Source organism: Larimichthys crocea, chromosome XX (assembly GCF_000972845.2).
Source record: "Larimichthys crocea isolate SSNF chromosome XX, L_crocea_2.0, whole genome shotgun sequence".
NCBI classification, from domain to species: Eukaryota; Metazoa; Chordata; class Actinopteri; family Sciaenidae; genus Larimichthys; species Larimichthys crocea.
The window spans coordinates 4,058,048-4,074,390 of record NC_040030.1 but is presented as its reverse complement, the minus strand read 5'-3'; the positions used below and the strand labels follow the sequence as shown (position 1 = coordinate 4,074,390).

Here is a 16,343-nt window from a genome sequence, read left to right as displayed (position 1 = left end):
TCATCTGTTGATAAATCTCATCAGAGCGGCAGCAAGCCTGTTGCAAGTCTGTGAGTGTGTTTTTGTGTGTGTGTGTGTGTGGGATGAGGGTTTAGGCACGTTGTCTGCTAGGCCGTCCAAGAAGCCCCAGGGCACCTCAGCAAAAGAGATAATTATCTTTTATCTGCTATGTTGTGACGGGAGATTATGGTTCAAATTTACGATTGTTAAGGAGACAATGCAACGCGAGGCTGCTCTTTTCAAAGTGGCGAGGGGGTCCTGAACAAGTGAGAGAACTCCCACAATGCCGTGGCGGCTCATCCCTCATGTTTCAGGCTTCAGGTCTTTGGAAACAAAAGGGGGGGAAAGGATAAGAGCAACAGCAGCCATTTACTTTCAGAAAAAGACGATAGTAATCCTATAATAGTTTACAGGAGGCTACTATATAAACAGTATTATATCTTGTGTGACATCAGAAGCGATTAAAGGCAGCATAAAATACTCTTAATGTAAGCCTTGGATTACTGTAACCCATATATAATGTTACAGGTTGTGTCTTTTACCTAAAACTGAGTCTAAAACATCTTTTAATATGTTATAAAAACATTTGTATGATATGATAAAAAAAATATCTCACATGAATTCAATCTGACGGCCACATTTTTTATATTTTTGATCCAAAAAGTTCAGGGAAATACGAGTTAGACTTAGCATAGCTTAGCATAAAGGCTGGAAACAGAGGGAAAGTGCTAGCCTGATTTAATTCTGTAGTTTTAAGACGGGTTTGGTGTCCGAATGTTTGTCAGCTGGCTGCAGTGACTTACTTAAACAAACACGACAATGACATATTAATGACATTAATTCACAGGTACAGGGCCAGGCTAGCTTTTCCCCCCTGTTTCCAGTCTTTATGCTAAGCTAAGCTAACTATAGCTTCGTGTTTTAATGTAGTGGTGTCAATCTTTTTCTCATCTTACTCTTGGTAACTGTTTCCAGTCCTAATGCTAAGCTAAACTATGCTAACTGTACCACCATATCAGTCTTGTTTCCCTCTATTTCCTGTCTTCCATGCTAAGCTAAGCTAACTGGCTACTAGCTTGTAGCTTCAGATTTTTAACACATAAAGTGGTGTCAGTCTTCATCATCTTAGCCTCTTGCCTTTATGCTAAGCTATGCTAAGATAGGTGTAGCTTGCTTTTAATATTAGCAACTCTTTCCCCTATATTTCCAGTCTTTATGCTAAGCTAAGCTAACTGGCTGCTAACTGTAGCTTCATGTTTAACATAGTGGTGTCAATCTTCAAGCTAAACTATGCTATGCTATGTCGTATCAGTCTTGTTTCCCTCTATTTCCAGTCTTCCAAGCTAAGCTAAGCTAACTGGCTACTAGCTGTAGCTTCAAATAAACAAGGGAGTGGTGTCAAGTCATCTCATCTTAGCCTCTTGCCTTCATGCTAAGCTATGCTAAGCTAAGCTAACGGCCTGCTAGGTGTAGCTTCCTTCTAATCTTAGCAACTCTTTCCCTTATATTTCCAGTCTTTATGCTAAGCTAAGCTAACTATATCTTCGTGTTTTAACGTAGTGGTGTCAATCTTTTTCTCATCTTCAGTCTTGGTAACTGTTTCCAGTCTTTATGCTAAGCTAAACTATGCTAACTGTACCACCATATTTAGTCGTATCAGTCTTGTTTCCCTCTATTTACAGTCTTCCACGCTAAGCTAAGCTAAGCTAACTGGCTACTAGCACATAAACATGGGAGTGGTGTCAGTCTTCTCATCTTAGCCTCTTGCCTTTATGCTAAGCTATGCTAAGCTAAGCTTACTGGCTGCTAGGTGTAGCTTTCTTTTAATCTCAGCAACTCTTTCCCCTATATTTCCAGTCTTTATGCTAAGCTAAACTACGCTAAGTGGCTGCTAACTACATATTTAGCACATAAACATCCTCCACCCTTTGTTTCCAGTCTTTATGCTATGCTAAGCTAAGCTAACAGGCTGCTAGGTGTAGCTTCCTTTAATCTTAGCAACTCTTTCCCCTTTGTTTCCAGTCTTTATGCTAAGCTAAGCTATCCGTAGCTTCGTTTTTAACATACAAACATAACAGCCATAGGTGTTTCCAGTCTTTATGCTAAGCTAAGCTACGCTAAGCGGCTGCTAACTCTTGTTTCCCATTGTTTCCAGCTGTTATGCTAAGCTAAGCTAACTGTAGCTTCATGTTTAACACACAGACATAAGAGTGGTGTCAATCTTCTCAGCCTAATGTTGGTAAATAAACGAGCAAGTGTATTTCCCAGTGTGTCAAACTATTATTTTAATAACTAATAAATACAGTAAAGCTCCGTTTAAAACAACACGGTTAAAATATTGTGGCTTTTCTATTTTAGTGAACACGTAGACGCCCTTTAAAAGTGATAATAATATTAACAATACATGATAAATGTGTGGGTTAGTTGCACTTGGAAACTGCTAAAGTTAAAGCTGTGGATACCACGTAAAGTGGTGTCACTCAAACCGGTTGCTTCTCGTTAAAAGTGGTAAACGCAACCTCGCTCACACACTCACACGCTCACACACTCAAATGCAAATATCAATGTAAATGTAGCACGGCAACCGGTTGCACACATAATCGGACTTATTTGAGCTTTAATGAGTTTGCATGTGGAAGGGGAGGGAGGCTTCATCAACCCACATCACACAACTTCAACCACACGCCACACAGATCGGTCCAAAGCAATATTACTAATACTGATCTGTATTTGTATGTGCGAAGAAAAGTGTAACACGCCCAGAAAAAAACAAGAGATGAAATGTTTGATAGGAGCCAATCATAGTGTAAAGAGAGGTGTTGACACATCCTGTAAAAACAAGCTACTGCTTCCTGTGGTGTGAAGGGTTTTTTTGTTTTTCTTTTGGTGGGGAATTAGTACGAGTCTCTGTTTATTAAATTCATTTACATATATTTAAGAAATCTGCATTTAACGAACAAAAAGTTTGTTTTTAGCAAATTCCTGCAAGATGTTGACCCCAAAGTTTGACCCCGACCTCGTGCCTCCCCTGATGAAGATGGACTATCTTCGAGAGACGATTACGCCCCCGCAAATCTGTCATCGTCCTCACCTGGAGGACGAGAGGCAGACGCAGGACGACAGATGAGGGAGATCACAGGGGCGGGTTCATCCTCACCTGCATCCACAGTCAACCTTGGCAGCCGAACACCAGAAGACAGCGAGGGGTCAGCCAGAGGCCACGGGGGTCCCACCAAACGGGGGCGAAAAGCTCTCCTCGATCCCTCCCCCCTTCCTCTACACACACACTATTCCCCCATTCTCATTCCAGATGCCCCCTTGACCTCCGCTATTAAAACACAAGAGCAAATCTCCCGATTGGTCACGGCGGCTCAGAAACAAATGACGCCAAATACCTGACTCCTGCGTGGCCTTTTTCTGCAGCCGTGCAAATATATTCCGGTATTTTCGGAAAACGTGGATCCCGACGGGTCCAACGTGTCTCTGGGAGTTTGAGTCGTGGTCGAGTTTTTAACACATTTCAGCTACCAGAAACCAACAATGAAGGTGTTTTTAATGTCCATCCATCAGGATGAATCCTCAGAATCTGTATCAGTCTTTGACTTTTTGGACGCCACGTTGGATCGAATGATCGTTTTTCTTCTTGTTTTGTCGCCGTGCATCAGTTTTCTAGCACCATGCATGAAAGTCGCTTACACGGACGGCCTCTCTCTCTCTCTCTCGTTTGAGTCACTGTTTAATTAAAAAAAGCCACAAACTGGTCTGCAAAGAGACAGATAACGATCATAAACCGAGCTGACTCTGTTGCACGGTTGCGTCTCTCTCTTGTGGGGCTGCAGCCGCCGTTCGTTTGGTTTCCAAATGTCGACTTTCAGCACAGATATGACGCGATATTCGGCTTAAATATCGAGTTTAGGCCGATCTACCTGCAGCCTGAAGCTAACTCAAGTTCTACCTGTCTCTCACAGCTCTTGCATGACCCACACAATAAAGATATTAATAATAATAATAATAGCTCTTGTATTATCTGTAAAAACACAAGACTTCTTCCTTTCCCTGCTGCGTGTCGAACACAAACCGCGTTTTTGCTTCAAAAAATTAGGAACGATTCGACGTTTTCTCTTTTTGGGGAATCCTGAGACGAGCCGATGACTTCTGTGACGCAAAGGCGTCGAATCATTTCTCGTATAATAATTACGGTTCCTCTCATTTTCCCAGCTGAGCGAAGCTTGAATCATTTCTCAGCAGTGGTCGCGTTGTTGTTTGCTGCATTTAGCGACAACAAAGTGAGTGTGTCAAAGTGTTGCACGGCTAAAGAAGAGAAACATTTTTAACATCCTGGATGTTTATTTCTACGATATCCGATCAGATTTTTGATATAAAGCGTCGATCTTAGATGGAGGGAAGCGACTGATGGTTGTTTTGATGTGTGCTGTGTATTTACGTATCAGTCAGATGAGACAAAGTGTGTGTTGTGTGTGTGTGCCTGAACCTCTCTGACCTCTCGCCATTCGATTCGTCCCTCCTGTTTATTTCTACTCCTTCCTGTTTGTGCGCGCTCGGCTTGACCGTGAGGGTTTGTCTGTGAACGCTGGGTAAAAAAGAGTGTAGTGGAGTGGAGTGTCGCTGGTTGTGGTTGTGGTGGGAAGGTGAGTAAGATGAAGAAGAAGAAGGTGGAGGCGGAGGAGGTAGTAGTAGGGGGGGCGACGGGTGGATGGTTGTGCAATATGTCAAAGATCACACGGCGTTGGGTGAGAAAAGACGGCTCGCGACCACACAGCGCTAACATGTCAACAGAGATTAAACTAGTTTATTATTTTCAAAGAGAGGGGGAGGAAAAAAAAAATACGAAACAAAAAAAAAAAGCAGTCATATTTTACACTAGTGATTATTATTAAATTTTTTACAACCATTCAGTTTGCATAACATAAAGAAATAATTCTACATCTTTGTTTATTTCGTATTTTTGGTACTCTGATTTTATACATACAAATAACAAATACAGGAACTTTTTTTTTTTTTTGTTGTTGTTTTTTTTTTTTTTCGTTTCTTCACAATGCATATAATCTGTGGGCAGGAAGAAAAAAGTCTTTCAGGTCAGCATCAAATGTGTGTGTGCATGTGTGTGTGTGTGCGTGTGTGTGTGTCAACACAAACCAATTTGCCCGAGACCTATAGCACATCCAAAAAATAAAATAAAACAAAACAAAAACAAAAAAAAAAAGAAGAAGAGAGACGCCGGCGACGACTCTCTGCAAACTTAATGCAACACAATTCAAGCAGGCGACATCGGAGGCCTGCCCTCTCTCTCTCTCTCTCTCTCTCGCGCTCTCTCTTTCGAAAAAGTCTCTCCTCACCTCCCTTTTTTCTTTCCGTCCTCCATCCCGAGGCGTCTCCTCTCCTCGACTCCTCCTCCTCCTGCGGCGGCGGCTAAAAGTCTCTCCGCCTCTCGCCGTTCGTACCCTTTAGCTGCCCGGCGGGGGGGGGGTTTGGTTGGGCGTTTTTTTTTGTGTTTTTTAATTAAAAAGTCTTCATTTAAATGTATTGTATTTCATACAATTTGTACAAATATATTCAACGTCTGTCTCTCCTCGGAGGGAGGTGAAGGAGGAGGAGAGGGCAGGGGAAGGAGAAGGGGGGGGGTTTCCTGTCACACAGGTGCAAAGGTCGAAGAGAGAGGCGGGAATTTTTAAGGGGAGAGAGCGTTGTAAAAGTTTCTTTTCGTGTCTTTTTCGTGATGTTCGTGTGTGTGTGTGTGTGTGTGTGTGTCGGATGGGGGGAACAAAATGGCTTTTTGTACACAAATGGAGCTCCTTATCGCGTGGATCAGCCGGGAGGACAGCCTCAATGCGGTGGTGGTGGTGGTGGCGGCGGCTTTAGGGGAGTGAGAGAGGAAAAAAAAAAAAAGAAGATCTTCCTCCTTCGTCCCCCGTGGAGGTCAGCGCGCCGCAGTCGAGTCGAGTCTGCAAAGCATTCGTGTCGCAGAGGTACTCTTTGATTTTTATAAAAATAAGATACAACTGAGGGCAAAAGGAGCGTCGAGCCTGTCGTCGTCGTCGTCGTCGCACCGCAGCCGTGGAGCATTTGTCTTTTTAAGGGTGTTGAAGCAGGTCAGCAGAGGTACCGAGGGGTGTGGTGGTGGCGGCGATGATGATGGTGGTGGTGGTGGTTGGCGAGGCCGAGGGTTGTTTCTTGGGCGTTCGGGAGGTCTAACCCATGGCCGTGACCATACTGGAAGGGTGGTGGGGTGCGAACGAGGAAGGGTGCATGGGTGTCGGGGTGGTCAGCATGTGGCTGGAGTGCGAGAAGGGAGGGAAGGACGACATGTGGCGGGACAGCGCCGCCGGGCTGAAGGAGCTGCTCTTGTCCATCAGGCTCTTGGAGAAGTCGTCCATGCTGTCTTGGGACTTTTTGCTCTTCTTGGACTTGCTCGACATCTTCCTGTTCCTGGTCTGGATGCCTTCCTTCTTCATGGTCAGAGGTCGGTTGATCTGCTCTCGAAAGGAGACAGAAAAAGACGGCAGGTTAGTATTTTGTCTCCCGCGGAAACACAATGAAACGGAGACTTTTAAGTTTGAACACGAGGATGAAAATGTGGCTTCTCAGTTTAGTTCGAGGCAGATTTTGAGGGGAGACGTAATCACATGTAATGGAGGCAAATGTGACCGTCCTGTCCTGAAACAGAGGATTGTTTATAACACACTCCTCGGTGTGTGTGTGTGTTTTGGGGTGGATTTAAATGTTGATTCCTTTTAAGCTGAGGCCAGAAAGAAAAGGAGAGAGAGACAAACGGAGGAGGAGGGGGAAGATGGAGATGGAGAAGAGTCTGGCAGCTAATGTGCAGCCAGCCGACCACAGAGACACATGGCCATGACGACCGCCGGCGTCGGCCAAGTCCTCTCCTCTCTCCTCCACCCTCCTCCTCCTCCTCCTCGACCGCGCTGGCCGTTGCCTCCTGGCCAAAATGGCCTCGGCTGCCGTATTCCAGCATCGGGGTTTTAGCCGGGAACGAGAGCTGGATGATGGAATTCCGGCTGTGGGCAGGATTATGACGAGGGGGAGGTGGAGACGAGGCCGACTGGCTTCCTGATCTTTCTGAAATGGGAACAGGGATTTCTCCCCTCGCTGTCTGAGACGTCGGCGTTTTTTTTTTTTTTTTTTTCGCTGACTCTCTCTTTAAAAGCAAGAGAAGAGCGGCCTCCGTGATGATTAGCGGAGGGCAGAGATCAACCCCAGTGATGTGGTTTCACTCTCTTAAGATGTGGGTGACTTTCTCTGCCTGGAGCTCTGAGGCGGTGCTACTACGCCCCACCTAAAAGCCGGTCAGGCCTGCACGCTCTTTGATGCTGAGGAAGCCTTTAGGCCTCCTCCTCCTCGTCCTCCTCGTCTCCGGCCTGCGCTCGGCCCAACGCCGCCGCCACTACCGCGTCACATCAAACACAAGCCCAAACAAGCGTCTCAGTCAATGACCACCGCAGAAAACACAGCCTCTGTCATCCGCAGCTAACCACCTGAAACCTCAGCCCCTCCGTGAAGGTGTCGCGGAGATGACACCTTTTCACACATGCTGAGTAAAAGCCCCTGATTGCTAAAAAAAAAAAAAAAAGAGGCTGTGTGAGGTGTTTGTGGCGGCTTGTCACACACTGCTGCAGCCAATCAGGTGTCTCTTTTTTATTTTTTATTTTCCCGCCAAAACAGAAGCTTGGAGTCACCAAAATAAAGTGATTTGACGAACACGGCGAGGTCGGGGGTGTTCTCCTCCTTTTATAACTTCTGTTTCTGCCAAAAGTAACATGGGAAAATGATTTAAGGGAGGAGGAGGAGGAGGAGGAGGGGAGCGCTTTGCGTGACAAGCAGGGCCAGCAGAGCCGGGTGGATACTCTCTCCTTTTTACTTTACACACAGGAGGAGGAGGAGGAGGAGGAGGGTGGATGTACAGGCAACCTTTATGGAAATATTATCTTACATGCGTGGCCTCAGAGCAGTTATTATTATTATTATTATTATTATTAGTTTGCTACCACAATGGCTGTGTGATTAAAAGTGACAGCAGCTTTGTGCACAGGAGAGAGGAGGAGGAGGAGGAGGGAAGGAGATAAACGAGGCCCTGGGGTTTTTCAGATTGAGGATGTGAGATGATGTGGGGAGGCACTAACCGAGCCCAGAACGAATCAGACGGATTGGTGGTGGTGGTGGTCAGAGGGGAGGAGGGGGAGGGGAGGACTGTGTGAGTCTCGTTTGGAAACCCGCAAAAAAAAAAAAGTATAAATCAGGCTGGAAATTAATGGAATTTTAATTAAGCCTCTACACTTGTTTAATATTCAAACGCAGAGCGGCTGCAGGGCTTAGTTCACTTCCGTCTTACACGTTTTAGACTCGCACTTTCTGCCAAATAAATCATATTAATTCTATTTGTTATCGCTCTGAAAGTCTCTGCAGGGACGAGGTGATGAGAAGTGAAGGATCTCCTCCTATGAAGGTTTATTACTTACATTGTGCAGTTTGTAGTAGAGGCCGCAGGCGTTACACACCGGGTCCCCGTTGGCGTTTCTCCGCCACAGCGTCGTCGTTGTCGTTTGACAGTTCGCGCATGACGTCCCTGCCCGCCTGGCTGCAGACTGCAACACACACACACAAAGAAAAAGAAAGAGAGAGAGGTCACATGACCGTGTAATAATCCAATCACAGAGACAGATTTTTAACAAATTAAAGATGCACAAAGCCGAATTTGGTGAACTTTTTTTTTTTTTTACGCACGCACATGCGCGTCAAACATTGCGGTCAGTAAAAAGGTTTTCTCCTCTCTCATAGGTTCATTTTTTTTTTTCTTGCTGCTGAAAATAGTTTAAAATAAAAATATATATATATATATTTAAAAAAGCTGCTTTCACTCCAGGCTAAAAATAGCGTCATGGAGAGCTTACATACCTCCTGGAGAATAAATATTTACAGAAGACATAAAAGCGCTGCCTTGAAATGGGAGAGCTATTAAATCTGATTAAATTTCAACCCCCTCACCCCACCCACCCTCCTCACCCACCACCCCACCACCACCCTCATCCCTCCTGCTTAAAAGTGCCACAGAGGTTTGTTTGTTTGCACAATCGAAACGGAGCTGACATCATTAAACCTTTTGAAATAAAGAGTCTTGTATCTGTGCGTCTGGGCACGATTACGCACCAGTTAATAATAATAAATAAACATAAACGGGTATTTTTCACAGTCTCATGGATTTAGCTGCCTCTCTCTCTCTCAGCTCTGCTGCTGCTGGCTGGACTTGCTGTTATAATCTCTCTTTAAAAAAAAAAAACAACAATCGATAGACAGACGGACAGGTGACCGCAGAGGACACAGCAACACGTCAACGTAAAGGACTACATTATCTCTCGGAGGGATTTCCAATTATACACACGAGCTGGCCTATTAACCCTGATTTTTTTTATTTTTTGTAACTCACTGTGTGCTGTGAATAATAATCTGCACTAAATCTTGAAATATATTTATTATTATATCATATTAATTAGATTAGAGGCTCCTAAAACCTTTACATGTTTAATTATTGCATCATAATATATGCTATTATTTAGAGTTTCTTGCATTTTTCCCACTAAAATCTTGAAATATCTTTAATATTATTCAGACTGGAGGCTCATATCTTGCTCCTAAGTCCTGATCTTTGCCTCCCCCATAAATAAAATAAATAAAAACCACTCCGAGGTCAGACGTGGTGTATCCTCCGAGATTCAAACACTAAACAAATCTCAAGTCGTGACTCAGTGCATGGCCCTCTGCAGCCTCTCTCTCTCTCTCTCTCTGTGTGAGTGAGTCTCTTATTTTTTCTCTTTCTGTTTTGACTGTGGAAGCGGGGCTTGTGTTGTTAAAAGCGACTTTATCTGCGCTGCTCAGATATCCGGCAGACCTTTTCCCTGGGAAGTCGGGTTTTCACATTAGAGGCGCGGGCGAGGAGAGAAAGGAGAGTCCGAGCAGAGCAGAGCAGAGCAGAGCAGAGCCACGACTGGACAGCCAGCTTTTTCTTTTCTCTACCTCGAAAGATATTCAGTGCATAAGAAAGCGAGAGGGGGAACTCCTCTCTCTCTCTCTCTCTCTATATATACATATTTAGCCCTGATGAGAGAGGGGCTTTCCCTGAAATAACTGCAAAAAAAAGCGCAAAAAAGAAATGGATGGAGCTCATATTTTTATGTTTTTTTGAATGCAGGCCACAGTGCAAGCTTTACAATACACATATATATAAAATAGATGGATGGAGGGGGGAGATCTATTGTTTAAACTCAATGACAATCCGAGCAGAATAAAAAATAGCATCGTCATTGCATTTTTTAAAATAAATAATAATAAATGATAAACTGTGCAGTTTTTTTTTTTTTTTTTTTTTTTTTTTGTGCTATGGTAGTATCTGAAAAACAGAGACCTGCACTTGTCGAGTCAATTTCCTGCAGCTAATAGGCCTACTTCTTCCTGGATAGGGGAAAAACAGAGAGAGAGACGGAGATGTCATCAATGAGAGGAGAGGAGGAGAATGTGGTGGAGACGTACCAGCCGCCGTTTGGGCTTGATGAGAGGGCGATTCTGCCCGTTCATCTTGTGATAGAGTCCGCAGGCGTTACACAGATAGTGACCCGTACCGTCCCGCCTCCACAGGGGAGTCGACGTGGCCCCGCAGTTCACACACTCTCTACCTTCTGCAAAAACGCACGCACACGCACACGCACAGCACGCACACAAGGAAGGAGATGGAGACAGCCCAGGTCAGTTGATCCTTAAAATAAAAAAAATTAAAAAAAAGAAGCTGCGAATAAAAAAAGTTAGTGATATTTATAAAAACATGCATATTTAATAATTATTATAATTACTGCAGCACACACACTCTCTCTCACACACACACACATGTGGTTAGTGTTGGTGTGTTAAGGTCCTTGTGCAGGATTTAATCCGTGACATTTTGAAATATGTAACAGGCCTTTTTTATTTCTTTCTCTCATCAGCCAACCTCTGCTTTAAATAACAATAATAATAATAATTTATGTGTGTGTGCGTGTTTTGTTTTGATATGATTGAGCAGGTTTTGACTGCCACTTCTCTAGTGACACCGACAGGTGAGAGTCGCACTCACAGTTTGATTATGAGAGAGAGAGAGGTGGAGGTGGAGAGAGGTGGAGGGGCTGAAACTGAAAAAACGAGCTTGCAGCCACATTATTTGAAAGCAGAGTTGCTCGCTCACACTGCGCTTTTGTGCAACGACGAAAAGACTTTTCTTTTTTTTTTTTTTTGCATTTTCATGCAGCCGCACTTCCTCTTTTTTCTATTTTTTTTAAAACACACACACACACACACACAAAAAGACAGAGAGAGATGAGTCCAAACACATGGATGTGTGTGTGTGTGTGTGTGTGTGCAAATCAAACAGGAACTGTGATGCATTTGGCCTCTGCAATGCAGATTTTTACTCTGTGTGTGTGTGTGTGTGTGTGTGTAGAAATGGTGAAATCTTCAACATTACGCTGATCACCTCGTAAATATCTTTTTAAATGCACATTATCTCACATTATCCTCCCAATTAATAAATAACTAGTCTGCATCTGCGGCTGCAGTGTGTGATGCTGAATAATCCCGATATGCATCGACTAATCCACTGTTTTCTATCCGCTGATATTAATCTCATTACAGAAAACTGCCTTTAAAATAATTAACCCCCCTCTCTCTGTCTCTCTGTCTGTCTGTCTCTTCCCTCCGCCGTGCTTCGTGCTCTCTGCCACGGCGACGGTTCACCCGCTTCTTTCCCTGTGAATGAACACGCAGCATCCGGTGCTCTACCGCTGGGTAAACAATGCAACTGTGGCGTGCACTGGTCTGACAGTAATGGGATTATCTTAAACATATAAACGGGGCGACACAGCCCAGAGAGCTGGTTGGCTTCCCCCCTCTCTCTCTCTCTCTCTCTCTCTCTCTCTGTGTGTGCGTGTTGTTGCGGGGGAAGATGGAAAAAATGATGCTATGAACTCGTTTTGCGTCATTTTATATTTTGTTATATTTTATTTTGAAAGGGGGGGAAAATATCATATAAAATCTGGAAGTTGTGGTTTTTAATCCAACAAATAAATTGTTAAATTAAACTTAAATTAGATCTGATTTATATTTAAATGCAATTTTAATTCAACTTTAAATTAAATCTATTATTATTATTATTATTATTATATATCAGATGATGAAAGAAAGAGCTCTGAGGTCCACGTTGACCTGCGTGGCCTTCAGCTTGTTCATGTTGTGAGGGATGAATGAGTTGCTCATGGGCATATTTATTCTTCTTATTGTTTTTTTTTTCTTTAATATGAGATTAAACATTGACGCTGCAAATCTGGGGAATAATGTTAGATCAAAAGGGAATGTAATAAAGCGCACGCCTACCTGAACAGGACCTTGTTTTTGGTCTTGTTTTGGAACCATAACTAGAAGGTGACCCACCTATCAGGCTACTTGGTGGGAAGAGGCCTGGGCCGTATTCAGGGACATAGGATGGGTATGTGGCGATGGGGTGGTGGGCAGAGGATGACCCTGCTCCGATTGATGCCACGCTCCGGCTGTGAGCTGACTCCAGTTTCATACTGTCGCCCAGGGTCACCTGGTACTTTATGCACTCTTTATCCTCCTGCCGCCCGGAGCTGCTGGAGCCCGGGGTGGATATGCCGGGGTCCGGGGATACGTCTTTCGGAGGGGTCGGGGGAAACGTGAAGAGGTGCGGACTGGAGTGACCGGTGGACAGGGAGGAGGAGGAGGCCGGGGGGTAGACGGACAGGCTGGCCGGGGAGCCGTGGTGCAGGGGGTTCTTGGGGAAGGGGCTCAGGTTCCAGGGTGAAGTGCTGTGGTGCGGGGCGATGCCTTTGCTCCCCTCCAGCCAAGGCAGAGAGCCGTGCAGTAATGAGGGACGGCACACCTGGCTACCTGGCACGGAAACACAAGAAAACATCACAACCTGACCTCAGAGAGTGCAGCGACAACAAACACACCGGAATTTATCGGTGCTTCTTCGTCGTGGGAGGGAAAAAGAGTCGATGTTTGGGCCTGGAGGATTGTGCGCATTTACGCACAGATTTACAATTTAAACACAACATCGGCTTCAACGCAGAGACAGCTGGCGTGTTTTTCAAACCTGCTGCCACATGCACATACATTTTCATTTTCTTTAATTAAACAGGCCTCGATGCAACAACAACAACTTCTAAGTCAGTCAGTAAAAAAAAAAAAAAGGAAAGAAAGAAAGACACGGCGGCGTGATTGACGGTTGAGGAAGTTAAATGCTTACAATGCAGGGAACTCGACGATCAATAACATATTAAATACTTAAAAATAACAAAAGGAGGTAAATAGTGCGCGTGCTGCACTCTGCAACTTATTCCAGGTGTATCTGCGTCCCGGTGCCAACACGTCTATTTGTTTTAAATCCGTAACCAAACACAACGATTGATCCAGAACATAAATTACGCACGGGAGAGGGGGGGTGAAAAAATATGACATATGAGTCAAAGAAAATTTATTTAAGGTGTTTAATGTGTGTGGAGCTGAGGTGGATAGAAACCAAAAGACAAGCTCGGGGCGTAATTACGGCGTGGTTTCACAAACACTCTCGGGTTTTTTTTTTTAAAAGACAAAAATCAGGTCCCTAAAAAAAACCGAAACCTGGTCCAGGTAAATGCGAAAAAAACAGGCTGACAGTTGAGGGTTTGCGCCACTGATCTAAACATGCATGTGGATAAATATATATGTTATTATTATTTTTAAAAAAAGGGCCTAAATGAAGAGGTTTGTATACTTACTGTGTGGAGGAGGAGGGTACCTCTGGACGGCTCGGACAGAGTTTCCATAGTATGAAGAGACGTGGTTCCCCTGTCCATCGATATTAAAGAGTACATCCGCTTCGTCAACGAGGGAATACTGCGAAGGGTCCATGTATGAGTGGCCGAGGCCCGGGTGATGTGAGCCGGGATGCTGCTCGTTCAACACCGCGGGATGATGGCTCATCCATCGTGGCTGATCCGCACTTACTTCCATCGCTTCTTCTCTTTATATTTCTTTTAAAATCTCTGTCTCTCTCTTTTTTTGTTTTGTTTTTTTTAGTTTAAATGTTCATGCACGCCGGAGCAACAAAAGTCACAAAGACACAAGAAATAAAATCAGTCCCAAATCCGTTTTTCTTTCTCTTTTAGGTTAAATCCACAGGTTCCGCGCTTGTTTCCGATCACCTGGAGACGAGAGAGAGCAGAATTATTATCTTATATTCTCACAGATTAAAACACGTGAATTCACCCGCAGTGATAAAACATATTTAAACACGAAACATACCCAACATTACAAAATGCAACAAAGGTGTTGACATATAAATACGTCCAAAATGGAATCCAGTCCCACGCGGAGTTCCTGAACTTCTTCCTCTCAGTTTACAAAAAAAATAAAAAATAAAAAATAAAAGCTCCAACTCTCCAGCTCAACAAGTAGAAGCAGTGGTGGCGGTAAAAGGTGGAGGTGGTGGTGGTGGTGCTGTGCTTGTTTGCAGTGGATGGCTTCACTGCACACTGACCAGCACAGCAGCGAGTTAAAGTCACTGATCAAATCTGTGTTTGTGCGCAGCAGCTCAGCCTCTCCATTAAACTCCTCTCTCTCACTCTTCCCCCTCTCGTCTGTGCTGCTCTCACTCCCTCACCCTTTACTCTCTCTCTCTCTCTCACTCTAACTCTCTCTCTCTCTCTCCAGTTCCCTTTTTTTTTTTTTTTTTTTTTTTTTTTTACAGTGAAGGCATTCTTTCAGGATGGCGCCAGGCAGCTCAATGCTTGCAGACAGCTGTGGCGCGACGCAACTTAAGGAGGGTCTGTCAGTGTCATCAGTTAAGGGGAGGGGCCTTTTGCACTAATTGAATATAACAGTGAGGAAGAGGAGCGACGAGAAAGTGCTTTTACATTTTTTTATTTTATTAACACAATGACCTTGTCAAAGAATTTAAAAAAAGAGAGATTTTTAAATATTAAGAGGCCTCATAAAACTTAGATGAAGCTGCAGATGGAAGCTTAAAGATGCATTTTTTTTATGTGCAATAAATGATATTTTATATTATTTAAAGAAGTGTGTGCAGCCATGCAGTTTGCTGCAGGAGACAGAGAGAGAGAGAGAGAGAGGCTGCTGTTGCTGCAGCAGAGCCGGCTGCCTGTTGCTCGGGGGGCCGGTGGCAGGTTGCGGGACGTGCACATGCACGCTGCTTCTTCTTTTTTAAAAATCCGTGTGACAGTGCGTCCTCTCGCGGCCGGAGAGACGTTACTTCTTTCTTAATTCTTTGGCACACACACACACACACACATACACACACACGGGTTTGATGCAGACAAGGCCACAACAAGGACGGCTGAGCAGACTGAGCTCCACGAAGAACAAATAATAATAAAATAAATGAATGAATGAAATGCAGGTCAGTCAGCTCACATGTTAACAGACTCATTATTTATTCAGAATCGGTGCATTAACGTCACCTGAAACCTTTATAAGTCTGTCTATGATCATTTAAAGGGCAGCCTGCCCCCTCCATATATAGTGTGTGTGTGTGTGTGTGTGTGTGTGTTCAATGTCACGCCGGTTTGATGGTGATGGTGGAGGAGGGTGGAGGAGGTGGAGGAGGAGGTGGGGGTGCTCCTGCTCCTCGAGGGGAAGTATTTCATGTCTAAAGCCCGGGTTGGCTTCCTCATATACTTTCACATTGGAAGTGTAATAGTAGAGTGTGTGTGTGTGTGTGTGTGTGTGTGTGTGTGTGTGTGTGTGTGTGTGTGTGTGGGCAGCCTCGTCGACGCCACTAGATGTGACGTCACCGCGGTGTAAACAAGTCAGGAAATAAGCCTTCTTCTTCTGCTCTCACGCGGCCGCGCGCACGGTGGGTATATAGGCAGGAGAAGGAGAAGGAGCGGGAGCGCGCACGCCCTTGCACCACGCAAGGGGGGGGGTAAACTAATAATAAACAAACATGCATCTGTTATTTTAATTGTGTATATATAAGGCCACGTGCACAGGTGATGATGACTCCAGTTTGTCCTCCTCCACCCTCCATCCTCCACCCTTTGATATCGAGGTGTGTGTGAGAGAGAGAGACTTGGCAAAGCCGTCATGTTTTTCCCTTCTTTCTCCAGGAGAGCCCTACCTGGAGAGGAGGAGAGGAGGAGAGAGAGCTCCTCTCCTCCTCTCCTCCTCCTCCTCCTCCTCACTCAGGCAAACCTGAGACTGAACTTGGATGCAGACTGCTGTAGCTGCCATTGTCAGGCTGTCAGCGGACTCGTGTAATTATCCTCTTG

General features: G+C 44.6%; 1 protein-coding gene across 7 annotated transcripts; it reads right to left on the bottom strand.

The window, feature by feature from the left end:
• Positions 1-4,869: 4,869 nt before the first annotated feature.
• On the bottom strand, positions 4,870-14,742 carry gata3 (GATA binding protein 3). 7 transcript variants are annotated; one of them, XM_027272265.1, is made up of 7 exons: positions 14,359-14,723; positions 13,833-14,258; positions 12,427-12,960; positions 10,647-10,703; positions 10,433-10,479; positions 8,493-8,618; positions 4,870-6,491 (listed from the first exon to the last, which is right to left on the bottom strand). In XM_027272265.1, exons 2-7 carry the CDS (start codon positions 14,065-14,067, stop codon positions 6,210-6,212), a joined length of 1,281 nt encoding a protein of 426 aa, XP_027128066.1. In that variant the 5' UTR covers positions 14,068-14,258; positions 14,359-14,723; the 3' UTR covers positions 4,870-6,209. The 7 variants fall into 7 exon arrangements, with proteins under 7 accessions (XP_027128066.1, XP_027128069.1, XP_027128068.1 ...); XM_027272268.1 differs by having other exon boundaries at positions 12,484-12,960; XM_027272267.1 differs by lacking the exon at positions 10,647-10,703.
• Positions 14,743-16,343: the final 1,601 nt, after the last annotated feature.

What these genes read in the sequence shown, in the direction of transcription:
- gata3 (XM_027272264.1), bottom strand. Translation starts at nt 14,067, where the DNA reads ATGGAAGTAAGTGCGGATCAGCCACGATGGATGAGCCATCATCCCGCG. An exon ending in GTACCCTCCTCCTCCACACA is followed by an intron (nt 12,961 to 13,832) that starts GTAAGTATACAA and finishes TTTCCGTGCCAG; the next exon opens with GTAGCCAGGTGTGCCGTCCC. An exon ending in TCTACTACAAACTGCACAAT is followed by an intron (nt 6,492 to 8,492) that starts GTAAGTAATAAA and finishes TTTCGAGAGCAG; the next exon opens with ATCAACCGACCTCTGACCAT.